The following is a 17,663-nucleotide window of genomic DNA, read 5'->3' as shown; positions in this document are numbered from 1 at the left end:
TGTAAGCTTTTGGACATACGCCATTGCTAGAGACATGCAAAATTCGCGGATTCATTTCGCGATAGGCTAGCATCAAAACAACTATACCTTCGTACCGCTTCTGCGATTGGCCCCACATTTTATCCGGGGGAACTGTGAGCCAATGGGAAACACTAAACCAAGAAAAGTGCCGAATTACGGACAGCCTAGTTGAGACGTCTCACGCGTCAGTAGCCCAATGAACAGGTGTCATTTCCGCGAGTATTTAAAGGACTGTGGAGTCTATCCTAGAGGTCAATGAATCCGCGAATTTCGCAGGTCTCTAGCCATTGCTAAGCACTTTTTTTTGTAGAAGAAAACTAAAAAATACCCAAAAAAAAAAAAATTAAGCAAGAAATTGCTGTTGTCAACAGGATATAAACACCACATAATATTCCATAACAGGAATATGGTCAACAAACAAAGAAAGACTTGCTCACTTTCTGTTTTGTCCGAGTGTGGACCCGCGAGATCCGCGAGTGGAGAACATCTGGAGGGGGGGGGGGGGAGGAGGTTGGTAACACTGACTGGTCGTGGGTCAGCGAGCCTCGGGATTCATTCCCGCTGTTGCAGACGGCGCGACCGCAAACCCGAAATCTCGCAGCCGCAGGGCATTGCGCAACCACGCCGAAGAAGAAGCGACTGTTACGGTACGCGATGTCTCCTCTCTCTCTTCCCCCCCCCCCCCCAGGGACTTTCCCGACAGCTCTCACCAAGTGTGTCAAGGGCGTATCCGCCGAGAACGAGTTACGAGTTTAAAAAAAAAAGTGCATCCCTTTCTTTTCGGCTCACAGCCGCAGGTGGATTTGGAAGTTCGTGTTTTATTTCCTCAGAGACGCAGCCAGGGAAGAGTCCAGACACCTCCCCTACAGTATTTTAAAAAGAGAAGAAAAAAAATACAGCAACCTAGTTACATATGGTTACAGAGATATATTGGAAGGAATTTTTTTTTTTTATCTTTAGAGGATAGCAAACAATCTATATATCCTCCCCATTATAGCTAGATATGCCTCACCCACACAAATGCGGCATGAATTGTGTTCCCCAGTAGTCCGTATTTAATTCCGGTTTGCACACGTGTTTTTTTTTTAAGCTTTTATTTTACAAACACTTGACATGAGTGTTTCAGATATTTAATAACATGTGTGTGTGTGTGTGTGTGTGTGTGTGTACTTATGACTTGTTTGAACGAATTATTCAAATAATTTACTTGAGAGTAAAGTATTAAAACAGTGAAATAAAAAACCAAAATATAAAATGATCAGTTTTTCTTTACCCAAGTTAAATCGTTGCCTGAATTTCTGTGTGTAAACGTTCCAGTTCTAAAAGTCCACTATTCCCCGGGATTCATTTATTAAGAAAATTTACTCATAAAAATTTATTATATAGTGGATAAACAGGACTCCCTCTTTCATAAAATCTTGGCTACGACCCTGCATTCCGTTAGTGCAAAAAGGTGCCAAAGTGCGTTTTAACCAAATCCCGCCCGTTTCAGTTTTGGGTTAATAGAGTTTTTCACTTGTAAAGTTATGATCTTGGTGTTTATTACTTGCATGGTCCATTAACGAAGGGTGTAATTTTTTTTTGCGTAATATTACCTCTAGTTCTGTACAATTATTTAAGAACTACCATTCCAGAAAAATGCGAACGTTTGTGAGAACATTCATTAAATTCACGCCCTTGAACAAACCAAGTTAACAGGAGAAAACACTTGCGAGTTCGCAGGTCCACTAACCAGAGGTGATGCCACATCGATTATGATTATATACGTAGCCAATTTGGCGCAGGCCAGGAGATGCAGAACAATTAAATGGATAGGCAGCCAAGTGCCGAGTATGATACCAAAACGGCTGCGTGAAAAGTTTCATCTCTGTGTGTGCGTTAAACTCACCTACAAAGAGCTCAGTGCAATTGTTTTTATATAAAATTATAATTATTGCCATCTGTTGGAGAGCGTACTCAAGCATTACCTATTGTCTTAATTGAAAATCTGTAAAAAGGTTAATAAATAAAATAAATATCCAGATCCACCTTACGCCTGCAGAAAAAGATGTGTCCACTCACACTTACACGCGTACGAATATAAGATTGGTGTGTTTGCTGTGGCTTTACCTCGTACGGCAAAACACAGACGGGAACTTTCGTAACTGAATTAAACCAGGGAGAGAGACTACGAACCACTGACTACCAACCAAGTTCTCGCCAGTTTGAGTAGCACCGTGGTTCTTGGATCTAACCCACGACTTTCGCCTTCGTGTAATATATTTTTATAGTAGTAACCCGGCTACGTTTTCCCCATCCACTCCATTTTTAAGGGGATTGGCGCAGGTCAAAAACACAATAAAATCGACCAATTTGGCCTACTTTATCAAGTGTTAGCTTAAGTGTTTCATAATTGCTTGTTTATTTTTCTAATGTAAGATCAGCTGGCGTGTACATGTACATAATCATGTGCATGTACATAAGCTAGCGGGATATAAGTTAGTGGCGAGAGAGCTCCCGAGAAAGGAGGTTGTAGAAGGTTGAAGCTCTGGGGAGCGGGGATCTTTTTGAAAGGTCTTTAAAAAAATATCTCCTTTCTCTCTATCTCTCTCACACACACACTCTTACAGTTTTTTCGTGTTTGAAGAAAAACAAACAGCGATAACCCCGCTTTCCTCCTCCCCTCTCTCACATTCCAATGTCCTTCCTTCTCGGAACCTCAGCAGTTCCTCCAAAGCGGCAGACTTCCTTGACTCCTACCTCACCGTCCAGTTGCCAACAATACAGTTCCAAAAGAACTATAAATGAAACGTCGCAAGCTTTCAAAAATTTAAGTAGCTGCGACACATTTCCAGACGCGCGAGAAATGTTTTTTGTCTTTTGTTAACTTTAATTGTTTTGAGTATTTATCAAGTTCTGAAATTTAAAATGTAGAAGCCGAGTGCTATTGTGGCATTGAATTCATGGTGAAAGAGGCTGTTCCGTTTTCCAGCCAGGCTTGTTCTTTCTCCTTCCAATATTTTTTCCCTCCCTCCCCCTTCAACCCCTACTGTTCACGCTTTGCAGTAATGGTTGGTTGCATCGAAAATTGGTTCACACAAAATTTTTATTTAATTTTTGAAAAATTAAAACAGCTTTTAATGATTTGATACTGAGCTTACTGAGGGAATTACGACTATTTTCCTTCACCTTCTCTGGTTTCCAAGGGCTCACATTTGAGTGTTCTTATTCATTTTAATATTATATTTTAATCCATATTTAATTTAATGTATATTTATATTTATATATGCGGTACAGTGGCTTGGTGCTTGAAAATAAATTTTGTTAGCATATATATCAATTCCTTGCAAATAATGATTGTTGAGGGGTATGATTAAACTGTCCAGAGTATTATGTGTGTTGCACAGTGACACAGAAAAATGACCTGTATATGCCAAGTGCTTTTTTGAGTTCCCTGTTTTAATGACAAATTATCTGAGTTATTTAATAGCACATTTGCATTTGGTAATTTTAGTTAGTTAGTTTTTTTTTGGCTTGGAAGTAAATCACAATGATTTCAAGAAGTGCTTCCATTTTGTTGATTTGAGAGATGTTAAGACTTAGAGGAAAACACCAATAAAGCTAACTGGTCTTTACGCTAATTTTTTATTTTGCATTACTACTTTTCCCACCCTTCCCTTTGCTTCAAATTACGAGGAGGTTCAAAGCAAGGTAGTATACACATTCTTGAAGTAAACATATGATATTCGCGATGAATTCAAGCCTTTAACCTTTGTATTGCTTCTGCGATTCGGCCACAGTCTATAAGGATAGACTCTGAATCACTGAAAACCCCTCAACAAAATCGACGACGAATCACAGGCAGTTCTCGCCAAGTCAAGTAGCCAATGAGCAGATGACATTTTTCCGAGAACGTAGAGGATTGTGGGGTCTACCCTAAGGGTCACTGTACCGGGTAGTTTTTCCAATCCTCTCTACCAACATTAGAAACGAACGTTATGTTAGTGCTAAAAAGAAAACATGAAATATCATCTAAATGAACTCATGAATATTGTATGTGAATGAAGGCGAGGCTGATACTTTGTAAAGGTCACCAACATATATTAAATAATGTTCAAAACATCTTAGAACTGCATTAACGTAAAATGATTTTGTGTGAGACTATGAAGCTACAATGTCCGCTTATCTATTGTTCATTACTCATCTTGATAACGTTGTTGCCTGTCATGAAAATGGTTGCAAACGCAATTATATTATAATTATACACGTTAAGTATTATTGTTTATTAATGGTTCACGCGTTGACGTAACCAGCTTGTTTACACATTTGTGCGTATTTTTGTTGTCTCGTCGTATGTACGTAACTCAGCAAAATAAATGATATAAATGCCGTAGTAAAATTAAATTACTTCTTATCGTTCCGTATTCTTTATTCTAAAAGCTCTCGGATTTCGATCGTTTTAATATTTTGCGTTCTCTGTTGGGTGGAGGTTTCTTCGGCAATTTATATTCCTGGTAATAAATCTCACTCTGTCACACAGGAACTAAACAAATCACCGTGCTAAGTACTAGAATAGGAGAACCAGTCAATTTTACACGGTGCTACACAAAACGCGTTCTCTAGCCTACTGAAAATGAGTGCATTGACCTTCAACTAGGTTTCCCGGGAAATATCTTTAATCTCCCGTCTCCACTTCATCCACAACAGAAGGCTAGCGAAAGGCGGATTCGAGAGAAAGCACTGGTTGCAAAAAGTCGGGAACTTTTGAAAGTTGTCCCTACTGTCCAGCGCGATTGGTAACTTTTTGTATCCGAAAATACACGCCCCTGAAATTTCAGATGCTACTTTTGTACCTTGAGGTCCGATTGCAATAAACTAAAGAATATTTTAAAGTCAATCCTTCAAACGATAGATAGGAACACGTTTAAATTACAAATGAAACTTGGCAAATGAATATGCCATATAATTATTATTATTTCGTAACAGCTCATTTATTAAAATTAAGATTGTGAATGCATTAAATAAATAATGATTATATACAAAATTATGGTTTTAATCATTTATATTGTGTCTGAAGATTTATACTACGAAAGTTCTACCACTGAATTATTTATAGTTTCTGAATTAACATTGAATACGAATAATTCCAGAAAAATAAGAATAACTTCGTTTTTAAACCATAAAAAAATTAAATTATACACAGGAATATTTCAAATCTTCTCCAAAAGCTGGATCATTAACAAATATATACTTTTGATTGACTATTGTGCTGGTGCTCCAATCCCCTAAAGACCCTGCTGTTACTTTATCAAATTCTCGTCTCCAACAATTTTTTACTACGGAGTTGGAAGGGAAATATTTTAAAGGAATATAACTCCCGATTTTCTTCATCAAATAAATTGGAAAAGATAACCTCTACGAGTTTTAAATATTCTAACTCTATAACATATTAGTTCTGAATTAAGCTAGCTCAAACTCTTCCATTTTAATCAAATTTTGAAATTAAACAATTCATCAGATTGTTGAATGGACATTTTTTACTTTTTACGATATTTTTGCTTCCATAAATTTAAAAACTTGTGTAAATTCAAATTACATTCATATTCGTTACATAATGAAATCAATTTTCTGTGGTTTTTAAACGTTTTGGATACATAAGTCTCTTTTAATACCTATATAAAAGTATTTTACACATGCATTCATATTAACATTATTTTAGTTAGTTCACCTTCATGATATTTTTCCCATCAGTTCTACATCATTTTAAAGGTTCCTTGTGACGAAAACAAACTACAATTCAGTTTTTCCCTGGACACAATTCCGACTGGCTGATTCCAACATATTTTAGAACCAGTCCTAAATGCACGACATTCGATGGCAACTCAAGTCATCCCACTTGTCACACAAACATGGCTGCACCAGCGATGTTTCCGGTGACGTCACAATCCTCCGACTTTATCATGACAAAACACACACGGTTGAAACTTTTCACCAACTATTCACGAAGTACGCTGGCTACAAAATATCCAGAGATTTTCGTAAATTTGCCGACACAGAGTTCACTTAGTTCACTTGCTTCTAACGTGAATCCAAGAGAATATTCTTTGTATATAAAAAAATTGGTTGTCTGTAATACTGTAAAGTCGGTTTACGGACGATAATTTAACGTGAGGTCATAACAAAACTTTGATGAAATGATTGCATACTATTATGAATAAAATTGAATCATTTTTATTGAATTATCACTATTTTGAATGGATACAAAGAAGGAGTGAAATGAAATCTACAATCTAATAGATACATTTACTTTTATTTGCACTCATTAATTCAAATATGTTTATTAATTTAACGAACAGATTATTTTGACTATAAATTTTATACATGTTTTTTATTTAACTTCTTCCAATCTGTGTTATTCTGTTAAGGATAGGACGATGATAGGAAAAGTAGGAAACGAATGGGAGTGTTTGAAGTTTAATGTGCCTCGAAAAAGTCAAATCGATGGTTGTTCCAATCGAGTGGAAGAGAGATAGATACGGCGCAAGCGCACAATGAGCGTAACGGGACACAGCGTAACGGGACAATGTGCGTAACGGAACACTTTTTCGTGCGTGCAGCCGGCGTTCATCGATTTATTAGACGTTGTCACGTCAACAAAAAGGTGAAAGAAAAAACTTGTTGTCTGGCAGTAAGAACACACTTACTTTGTAAATGTGTGTATTTCACTTTTGTTTGAAACGAAACATACAAATCTGCAGTGGAAATACGGCGTGGTTTGTACGAAGATTCGGTTATTTGAAAATTGCGAAGAACTATTCGTATTTTCGTTTTGTAGTGTTTTTGTCTCGTTTCAACTGTTGTGCTGAATTTTTTTGGGTTCAATATTTTTGTGCTGTCATCATTCGTGGTTTTTTTTTTTCGTTCTCTTCTGTTTCTGTAATCTATTGTGTTTGTTTCGTCTTTTCGTTTTGTCGTGTTTTTGTCTCGTTTCAACTGTTGTGCTGAATTTTTTTTTTGGGTTCATTATTTTTGTGCTGTCATCATTTGTGGTTTTTTTTTTTTCGTTCTGTCAGTCCATTTTTCTTTGTTTTTCTTTGTTTGTTGACCATATTCCTGTTATGGAATATCATGTGGTGTTTATATCCTGTTAACAGCAATTTTTTGCTTAATTTGTGTTTTTGTCTTTTGTGTTTTTTTGTAGTTTTCTTATACAGACATACACGTGCTTAGCAATGGCGTATGTCCAAAAGCTTATATCAAGTCACGCACTCCCATTGCACAAATCTTTCAAAGAAATTTCGTTTATTTGAGCTAAATACTCCGTTGGGACGTCCGAGGACTTGCCGTGGTTCCTAGCAGCGCACCTGGAGGTGTTGGGAAAGTGAGACAAAGAGAGGGACAGGGCATCGACCTCTGGGACTCCTTCCTGGCGGACGTCCAGCCGTCGCCCTTCGGACGCAGAGTCTCGTGACCGAGCGGAAACGGGACGTGGAAAGTAGGACAGGAACTCTGGACTAGCACCGCCGTGCATTGCGACACTTCAGTTCCCGGTTCACCTGCCTACTAACAGGAGCGTCCGGCATCACGCAATAAACTACACGATACATACAATTTTTTTGACATGACAACGTCTAATAAATCGATGAACGGCGGCTGCACGCACGAAAAAGTGTCCCGTTACGCACATTGTTCCGTTACGCTGTGTCCCGTTACGCTCATTGTTCCGTTACGCTGTGTTCCGTTACGCTGTCGGCGAGTGCAGTAATAATAGGTTGCAATTGACTAAAAAATTATGGTGATTCATATAATTTATGATAGATATTTGATACAGATTTATTTATATGAAAACTTGTTCATTATTATATTTAAACTTTATTACTAAACGCCAGCTTTTAAAATTAATTACAAGTCATCTACACGTGAACTGTTTCGTCGACTGTTTATGAAGTGAAGTGAAAAGTTAATGTGGTTTTCATTGCTTATTACAACAACAATTTCGGCAATAAAGGTTAATTATTCTTGCATTTTAAAAATCTGATAACTAGTATAATTTAAAGTATTTATTCTTTTATAACTAAAATAAAAATGATTCAATTTTATTCATAATAGTATGCAATCATTTCATCAATGTTTTGTTATGACGTTGTCACGTTAAACTATCGTCCGTAAACTGACTTTACAGACAACCAATTTTTTATTTTTTTTTTGAGAATTCTAAGTTGTGTGTTTCTAAGTTACGAATGGACATGGCCGCGGTCGGGAGATGGACGACTCTGCGGCGGCTACGCTCTAGGGAGAGGGGGAGCGCGGGGACGGACCGGAAGCGAGCGGGGAAAGTTGTCTGCTCTGCGTGCACCCGCCTCACAGCGGCGTCGTGAGGGAGAGGAAGGCACAGGCGCTGGCCCTGTACCTCTATTCACTGGCCGCTGACTTCTTCCTTTGAATATATTTACTGTATAGAAATCGCGAGTGGATAGGATTTACTCTACGTTTTTTCAGGAGCGTATGATGAGCAGCTTGGGAACTTCACCGCTGCAGTGCGCTGCCGTAACGCCCTGTATCGTCTTAGGTTGTTATTTACACGTTAGAGCGCAGCACTGTCGCCCGCTGTCATTCCCCCGCACCCCCCACCCAACATTCACTGCAGCTCAAGGTCGTTCAACGGGAGGGGGAAGGGGTGTTTGAAGAGTTCGACACTTGTCCGCTAGGGACCACCACAAGTCGATGCCCTAGAGATGGTGGCGATTGCGGCGGTGAATTAACCAACTACCTCAAACCGTATTAGAAATTTTAAAATGAGCTGGCGACTTCTATACAGTATATATATTCAAAGCTTCTACGAAGAAGGGAATCCTTCTTTTCACAGACGAGAGAGCCCAAAACCCGAAGTTCATGTTTTTTTCTTCCGTATTTTTAATGTAGCTATCCTAACCAAATCAACCGTCCACAATGTTTTAAAGTATTTATAATGTAGCTAACCTAACCTAATTGACCATTAGTATCATTTTATCAACACCGCCATATTCATTTACAATGAACAAAAAAAAAACATGAAGATGCACGATCGCGCGTTTGGCTCTCTCGTCTGTGAAAAGAAGGCTTCCCCTAGAAGAAGGCATCAAGCAGCTTGTGTTACTATATGACAAATGCCTTGATCGTTTTGGCGATTACGTAGAAATATAAGTAAGACCCTGCTGAACTTTTGATTGTAAAATGATTTTATGTAAATTTGTCTCTTTTATATAGCCCATTGAAGGTTGAAAAAAAAACTCGTATTTTTGTATTGAATTATCAACTTCACAAGTCAACACAGTCAACAAAGATCCGTTCACACAGTGAAACATAATTTTTGTACTTTTACAAAAGATTCCTTCAGAAACCTGTTTCCAAGAAATAGTTTGTAAATGCTACGAGAAAAATATTGTATCTTTGTATGAGCCATGGCTATGGCTGTTTTTTGCATATATATTATGAAATACGTTTTTTTAGAGACAATACTGAGTATTAAATATAAAAATTGGTGCATAATTTTATATTTTATTTGATGTTTCATTGGAGCATTTTTTTAAACCACGGAAAAGATAGTCGTATATTCAACAATTTGACTTAATTTTGTTTTACCATACTTATTAATATGTGCAGTTAATACTGAAAAACTATTCAGGGAACGGTTTACAAATAACTTTTAACTACTGTATGTACTGGTGCAACACAAAGCATAACTGCCCGGGTAATTATTCGAACCCAGTATTACGAAAACTATTATTTAGCGATACAGCTACTTTCATGTAAGTAAATGTACTAACTTACAATTTTACATGAGTATTTCTGTTCCATTAAAAAAAAAAAATTGGTTGTCTGTAAAGTCGGTTTACGGACGATAGTTTAATGTGACAACGTCATAAAAAATCATTCATGAAATGATTGCATACTTTTATGAATAAAATTGAATCATTTTTATTGAATTATCACTATTTTGTATGGATACAAAGAAGGAGTGAAATGAAATCTATAATTAAATTGATAAATTTACTTTTATTTGCGCTCATTAATTCAAATATGTCTATTACTTTAACGAAGAGATTATTTTAACCATAACTTTTTTATACATGTTTGCTATTTAACTTCTTCCAATCTGTGTTATTCTGTTAAGGATAGGACGATGATAGGAAAAGTAGGAAACGAATGGGAGTGTTTCAAGTTTAATGTGCCTCGAAAAAGTCGAATCGATGGTTGTTCCAATCGAGTGGAAGAGAGATAGATGCGGCGCAAGCGTATAATGAGCGTAACGGGACACAGCGTAACGGGACAATGTGCGTAACGAGATACTTTTTCGTGCGTGCAGCCGGCGTTCATCGATTTATTAGACGTTGTCACGTCAAAAAAAAATCAGTGCACCTACCTTGCCTATGAATATTTGGGGTGGAATACTGTCAAATACACTTATAATAAAATCTTTGCAATTTTTTTTTTTTCGGACTGGACCGGGGCGAGCACATAGAATGAAAGTACGTAGACGCGCTCTCTCGTGTGAACGGGAGCACATACAATGAAAGTACGTAGACGCGCGCTCTCGTGTGAACGGAGGCGTGTCCTCGTAGGAAGCGCTGCCAGTAGACGCGACTAGTAACAACCGGTTGTTCTCCCCTCTCCCGGTCACCGCAGTGTTGCCATCCAGCCCCCCGGTGACTGCTGAACTTTCGAAACAACCTCGTCGAAGGAATGCGGAGGACGTCTTGGGCCCTGTCTCTGACCAAGTCCATTACTAGAGACCTGCAAAATTCGCGGTTTCGATGGCCTTCAGGATAGACTGCACATACCCCTGTACACTCGGGCAAATAACGCAAGTTCATTGGCTGCCGACTTGTAAGTCGTCTCAGCTGGTTTGTCTGTGATTCTATCCTTCTTTGGTTGAGGGTTTATAACTGGTTGAGATTCGTCCAGATGAACAGTGAGCCAATAGCAAAATTATCTAAGAGGTATGTGTGTTTGAATTTTAGCCTATCACCGAATGAATCCGCGAATTTTGCAGGTCTCTATCCATTGCTCATAACAAGATTGATTGTTACACTTGCGATTGGGCTTCCGTCAAGGTGGCAAGGAAGTTCCCCCTCCCCCCTCCTACTCACCCCAATTTCTGAAGCCTCTTCCTCGAGTCCTTTCCTCTTCTCACGTCCAGTATCTTTCCCTCGATCCTATTCCACACTCCCGCCCCTCCATTTCCGCTACACGGTGATCCTATCAGCAGCGGCGCCTCGCCTGCCCGCCTTCCCAGAAGCTTTGAATATACATACTGTATAGAAGTCGCGAGTGGATAGGATTTACTCTACGTTTTTTAGAAGCGTATGATGAGCAGCTTGGGAACTTCACCGCTGCAATGCGCTGCCGTAACGCCCTGTATCGTCCTAGTTGTTATTTACACGTTAGAGCGCAGCCCTGTCGCCCGCTGTCATTCCCCGCACCCCTCATCCATCATTCACTGCAGCTCAAGGTCGTTCAACGGGAGGGGGAAGGGGTGTTTGAAGAGTTCGGCACTTGTCCGCTAGGGACCACCACGAGTCGATGCCCCTAGGGATGGTGGCGATTGCGGCGGTGAATTAACCAACTACCTCAAAACCGTATTAGAAATGTTAACCTGGGCTGGCGACTTCTATACAGTATATATATTCAAAGCCAGAAGCGACTCTCCAGTCCAGAGGAGACACTGCGCTAGAAGCACCAGCGAGCCTCGCCCGACGAGGCGGCGACAAGATCTCGTCAACCGCCTCTACGCTACTGGGAGATCAGTGGAGTCAGTGGCGTAGCCAGGATTTGTGTATGGGGGGGTGTTTAGAAGCATGCGGCCACCCCCCCCCCCCCCTCCACCGTATTAAAGCGGGGGGTGGGGGGAGTCGTCCCCCGGGAAAATTTTGGATTTTAAGGTGTAAAATAGTGCTATTCTAGCAGTTTTCGGTACTTAAATTTAAATACTGTAATGGTAAAATTTTTTTATTAATATTAATATGAAATTTGTTTGAGTGATGAACAAGAAATTAATTAAAGACTTGGTGCTATGGGGGGGGGGGGGGTTGGACCCCTAACCACCCCCCCCCCACCCCTGGCTACGCCCCTCAGTGGATTTGTCGCTGAAACACTGCTCCAAGCACTTTTCAAAAACCGGAGCAGTTTCAACTGCTTCCCCGCGAGAAAATCTGCACTGGTTCCGCGCCCGGCCGCCCAGAGGTCGCGAGGAGTGACTTTCGCCGGCGCGCCCGCCGACAGGGAGGAATGCGTCCCGGGGCAGGAAGCGAGAGCCACCTGACTACCGCCAGTGGCGGATACAGAAAAATCTCAAGGGGGGGGGGGGGGCAGGTCTACCTCTTCCACACACTCCCTTGTTACGTCACCTTGGTTGCTTGGATGCAGCCAGAGATCTTTTTCCAAGCTCTATCCGTTTCATTTACGTCTCGCCCGAATATTAAAGGTAAGTGTATGAATGTGTATTGTATAACATCGGCGGCCGGGTGCGCGCCCTCCCCTGGCCAAGAACCATGCTTGGTGCTGGGCTGCCCTGGTCAAGGGGGGGGGGGAGGGGGCGCACCCCTTGCGCCCCCCCCCCCCCTATGAATCCGCCACTGACTACCGCCCAGGTCCGGCCGTTGGCGCGCTTTTCAAAACCCCTCGGACCGGTCGAGCGAGCCGGGCTGCCCTCGGTGTTTGTCGCGAGCACACGTGCCCCCCACAAGGGACCCCCGGGCCCAGCCCTGCTTATTTTTTAAATGTTCAACTATTATAATTTTTTTTTTACAAAATTGAAAAAAGAAATAACATATTGAATTTCTTAATATATATAAATCCAGTGTCCTGATGTTCGTTTCCAGTGAACTCTTCACCAAGTCAACCGATTTCGATGAAAATTGGCATTTATGTGTATTTTTTTTTTCCAAATTGATAGATAGGATAGTTTTTATTTCGATTAATGGTCTTAATAATTTATCATTAATAATTAATAATAAGTAACCGATCGGCATGGGTAAACAAAAAAAAATAGATCAATAAACATACAAACAGTAATTGTGTGACGTTTCTTTATGTCCAACACACTGTCATATAGCGCTATCCAGTTTGCTTTAACTCGCAGAAAATTAAGCTCCATGTGTTTAGCCCGGGCAACGCCGGGTACTGCAGCTAGTTTTATAAATACCTAAATATTAGTTTGGACTTATAAAACTAGTACGTAACGATAATTTATACCCTGTATTTTCAGGTTAAATAACATTCTAAAAAAGAGCGAGGTAAGAAATAACCTTACAATTATAATGAAGCACGTGACTGTAAAATTAAGACCGGGGGAATGGGGGTTTATACGTCTCCGATCCTGGGTTTGGGGAAGGGGCGGAGGGGGGAGGGGGTCCGTCTCCGATCCTGGGTCCAGGGCCCGTATCGAATGTGGGAGCAATGCTAGCATGTCACGTGAACAGGGGCGTCAGGAAGGAGCAGCAGTTGCCCCGGAAACCACCTCCGTGATGCGTGACGAATAATTACCAATGTAAAACTAAAGCGTGAAAAGCTTTAAACCAGCAGAAATATTTAGTTACACAGCTAAAACAATACTCACATAACACTGTTTAACAATACTGATTTACACAAGTAATTAAAATAATACGTACTTGAAAGAAAGCACATTTTCTTGCGAATATGGCCCGTAGCGCGGTGCACAACAATAAGCTCAAACGCCGCTGTGTTGCCCTCTACCCAAACACTCCCTCACTAGATGCCAGCAAGTCGGGGTGTCGTCAGGCGCAGACCCGCCTATCCCTGCAGCATGGCGCGGTTCAACCTGAGCCTTACGCCGCCACGTGGAGCCCGCTCAAGGCTGCTCCAGCGATCACCGCCCGCACCAACGGCCCTGGAGTGGGGATAACTAGAGCGGCGTCCACCCCCAAGAAACAACCGCGCACATGAAAGCGCGCCGCCGCTTCATCATATTGCCATCCGGGGCAGTAATCGTGGGCGAGGCCAGAAACCGAAGTTTCTATAACTCGCCAAGTGCACAGTAAATCAGGTGCACCCTACACACCGGTGAAGAATCATTTGAATTGACGGCGGGGGTGCGTGTCTTGTTGGATAGGTCTGTGTGTGTTAAAAGCGCGCAAGAATGCTGCGTCATTTATAGGCTACCTTTGCCTGCCGTCTCCTCATTCGGTTCCCCCTTACCAGTACCTAACTATTCCACTCCTCTCCCGGTTCCCCCACCACATACCTAGTTATTTCCCCTCATGCGATCGGAATTTTCGTAACGCTCGAAAATTGTTACCCCCCCCCCCCCCCCTCAGCAAAGAAGTTTCATTTCAAAAACTTACTTACTTTTGACACTAACCCATGGACGTATGGACCTACAGTAGTAGCTGTAAGCTGTACAGTTGAAATTGTGGTGTAATAACAGCTCACCTTGTATCGGTCAAAATATATTACTACAGTCACTGATTGCAGTTTTTTTTTTTTAATTCCTTGGGGGAGGGGGGATATCCCTCCTATCTCCTATATTTGTTTCAAGCCGTTTTTACGCTGCAACAATTTTCTACCATTTTACATTCAAAATTGGGCTACGCTAGAACGGATCCATGCGTTTTTCGAGAAAAAAAATTTCGATAGTAACTGAAAGATAAAACACAGTAGCATCGGCTGTGTTTCGCGATTGGGCGAGTTTCTTTCAGACGTATGTCTACTGTTGGAACAGCAATCGCAGTAATTCAGCGCGAAAGCAAACGTGCCCTAAAAGATCGGTCAAATAAGGCAGACGGCCGCCAGTCACAAGGAAGTAACGGTAACGAGAATATCTCGTTGCAGTTAAATGGGCGTACAGATTTTTTTTTAAACAAAAAATTCCTATCCTTAAGCATAGTATTTAATTTAATGGAATGTCTAAAATGAACGATGCATAGCTGCTATAAATAGTTTACCCTGTAATTTTATTGGAGTTTAGTATTAAATTATGGTTTGGAAATAACTAAAACTGTAATAATACTGTCAACGACGCAATTTATTGTGGTTTGTAAATATATTAGTGGGAGATCCCTGCCTTAAAAAAAAAAAAAAAAAGCAAATTTCCAAATTTTAATGACGATTTAATGATTAATAATAATGATTTTAGTTTGTATTTGTCATTAAAAATTGTTATAATAAATAAGTTTATTTTGTTTTTGTCGTAAAATTTTAAAAATACATTTGAATTCTTATCACATGTGAGAGCTTAAAAAAAACGTTGCTTTGAACCTGTTTCACATTTATGTGCTTATCCGTCTGTTCTGTAATCACATGTACTGTCACTACGTATATTTTAAATTGTATGTTTATTTAAAGTGTTTTATTTAATTGTTTTTTTATATTTTATACGTTTTATAAGTTTGATTTTTGTGTCATTCTGTTTACGGCCTTCAGCAGTTGGATGGCACATAAAACTAAAACAATTTAATTAAGTGTTATAGCATAAAACTTTTGAAACCAATATGGCGTATTTCGGATCCTATCGCGCCCCCTTGAAAGAGATTCTCGGGGGATAGCAAGATTAGATATCACCAAGCATTACAACAAGGGGAAAACATTTTGGTGCCTACGATTTTGAACTGATTTTTAGCTATAAATGGGGTGGTGAAACAAGAATATTAAAATTTAATTTTTAGGTTTGATTCACTGATTTAACCTAAAATAACGTAAAACATACATTTCACTAAAACGTTATATTTTAGCAATTTGACCTCCTAGACAAACACTAATGCCATATTTTAATTCAGAGCACCAAATTCATATGAAATCAGCTCCAAATACCCCAGCACCAAAACTATTGTTGGCCTGTGATTCTGATTAAACATAAGATGCATTTCATTGTAAAGCTAAGTATCTTACAGCAAAGCAGCGTTTTCGTAAACAGACCCCACTCCGATATCTTGAGCAGTTTTCATAACGAATGTTTTTTCTTCCTTCCTGAATTACTGCGCATTGTATGTACGCCCGGAAACAACAGTAGTAACAAGACGAATGAAGTAGTAACCAACATGGCCTCGGCAGTCATCCAGTTTTACACGTACCTGCTGGTGGTCCCGCCGAGTTGGTTTGGTAGCGTCACTGCAACCTCTCGCCTGGGCTGCCGCTTGTTGACTACTGTCGCTGCCCGCGGCGTCTCCAGTAACCTTCATGTTCTCTCTCCCCCCCCCCCCCCCTCTTCCAGTCTTTGGTTATAACCTTTCTAACCTGCCCCCACCCCCTCCAGAAAACACACGCGCTTCAAGCGCTAGGTTACTTTCGCCCGGGGAAGACGTTCCAGATTTCACCGGCAGATTGCAGCACTGGTGCTCCCACATTCGCCGAGGAACTCATGACACGTGACACTTCTTTGTTCGCCAACCTTCGTAGCGTAGTCTGATGCACACTGGCTTACGGTGCGAGGGGCAGTGTTGCCAGGTCTACTGTTTTTGCAGTAGATCTCCTGCATTTTAAAAAATCTACTGTTCTACTGCTAAAAAGCGAAAAGTCAAGCAAATCTACTGCTTTTTCCTGCCTCAACAATTTTTTTATTAAAATTAACAAAAATGGCTTGAATTTTAACTAAAAAGTGTATATTTTTATGTTCTTGAGTTTTCTAGCCTGCAACAGTTCAAATTTTAGTGTCACACTGCGATATATCGATTTACTGCGAGATACATTTAAATCGAATCTCTGATAGTTACCTAAGGGACTTTCCCCTCGTTAGTGGTGTGTGGCTGTGGCATGAGCGTATCGTTTTCCGGGAGTTCCCTACCCCAGGCGCCCTTTTAAGTTGAGATAAAGCTGTCGTCACTCGTGACTCGTCTCGTCCGTCTGTTGTGTCGTCATCGTGTCGTGTCACTGTCGCCTGTCGGTACTCTGTTTATCAGTCATCAGATTTGTGTGCTTTGAAGTGAAACAGTTTATGTTACTGTTATTGTCTCGCGGTCGCCTGTAATAATTTCGGACGATGTGGTGTCACGGACATAGTGTGCCGTTGTTTATTACGAATGGATTTTGATATCGCTGAATTGATTATTAATTATTTGTTATGAGTAAAAAGGTGAAGTATTCTCAGAAGTACAAACGTGAGTGGGAAAACGAAGAGTTGTTTAAGGGTTGGTTACAGTCTAGCAAGAAAGGATGCGGTTTTGCATATTGTAAGTCATGTAACTGTGATATTAGCATTGCTTCTGGAGGTAAAGGTACATTAATTAGACATGTAGAGTCTGATAAACATGTGCAATGTGGAAAGGAACTTATTGGTCAAAAAACATTAACTTCATTTGCATCTCAAGCAACCAATTTAAGTAATAAAGTCAAAGAAGCTGAAATTCGTCTTTCTGCATTTGTAGCAGAACACAACATTTCATTTAATATAATGTCACTTGACACTCCTTATGAGATCAGTTTTCCCTGATTCTGAAATTGCAAAAAAAAAAAAAAAAAAAAAAATCAAGTGTGGCCGAACTAAAGCAACTGCCATTGTTAAACATGTTTTAGGGCAGGAAAGTAAGGAATTACTTTGCAATATATTGAGGGAAAATAAATTCTCGGTGATTGTTGATGAATCAACTGACACAAGTTCTACCAAACATTTATGTGTAGTCGTACGAGTGCATTCTGGAGAAGGGGTTGTAGTTGACACATTTTACGATCTC

General features: G+C 40.2%; 1 protein-coding gene across 2 annotated transcripts in view; it reads right to left on the bottom strand.

The window, feature by feature from the left end:
- LOC134538197 (putative fatty acyl-CoA reductase CG5065) overlaps positions 1–16,136 on the bottom strand; it is a 55,703-nt gene extending 39,567 nt beyond the window's left edge. Inside the window, exon 1 of one of the 2 annotated variants that reach the window (XM_063379287.1) lies at positions 16,068–16,136. Coding sequence is in view for 1 of the 2 variants with exons in the window: in XM_063379286.1 (XP_063235356.1) it covers positions 13,650–13,665 (16 nt within the window). In the remaining variant the exon portion in view is untranslated. Of the gene's footprint in view, positions 1–13,649 lie in introns of both variants that reach the window. The other variant, XM_063379286.1, reaches the window with a different exon arrangement.
- Positions 16,137–17,663: the final 1,527 nt, after the last annotated feature.

Source organism: Bacillus rossius, chromosome 13 (genome assembly GCF_032445375.1).
Source record: "Bacillus rossius redtenbacheri isolate Brsri chromosome 13, Brsri_v3, whole genome shotgun sequence".
Lineage (NCBI taxonomy): Eukaryota > Metazoa > Arthropoda > Insecta > Phasmatodea > Bacillidae > Bacillus > Bacillus rossius.
The sequence above is the reverse complement of the archived record's forward strand: the minus strand, read 5'-3'. Positions and strand labels throughout refer to the sequence as shown.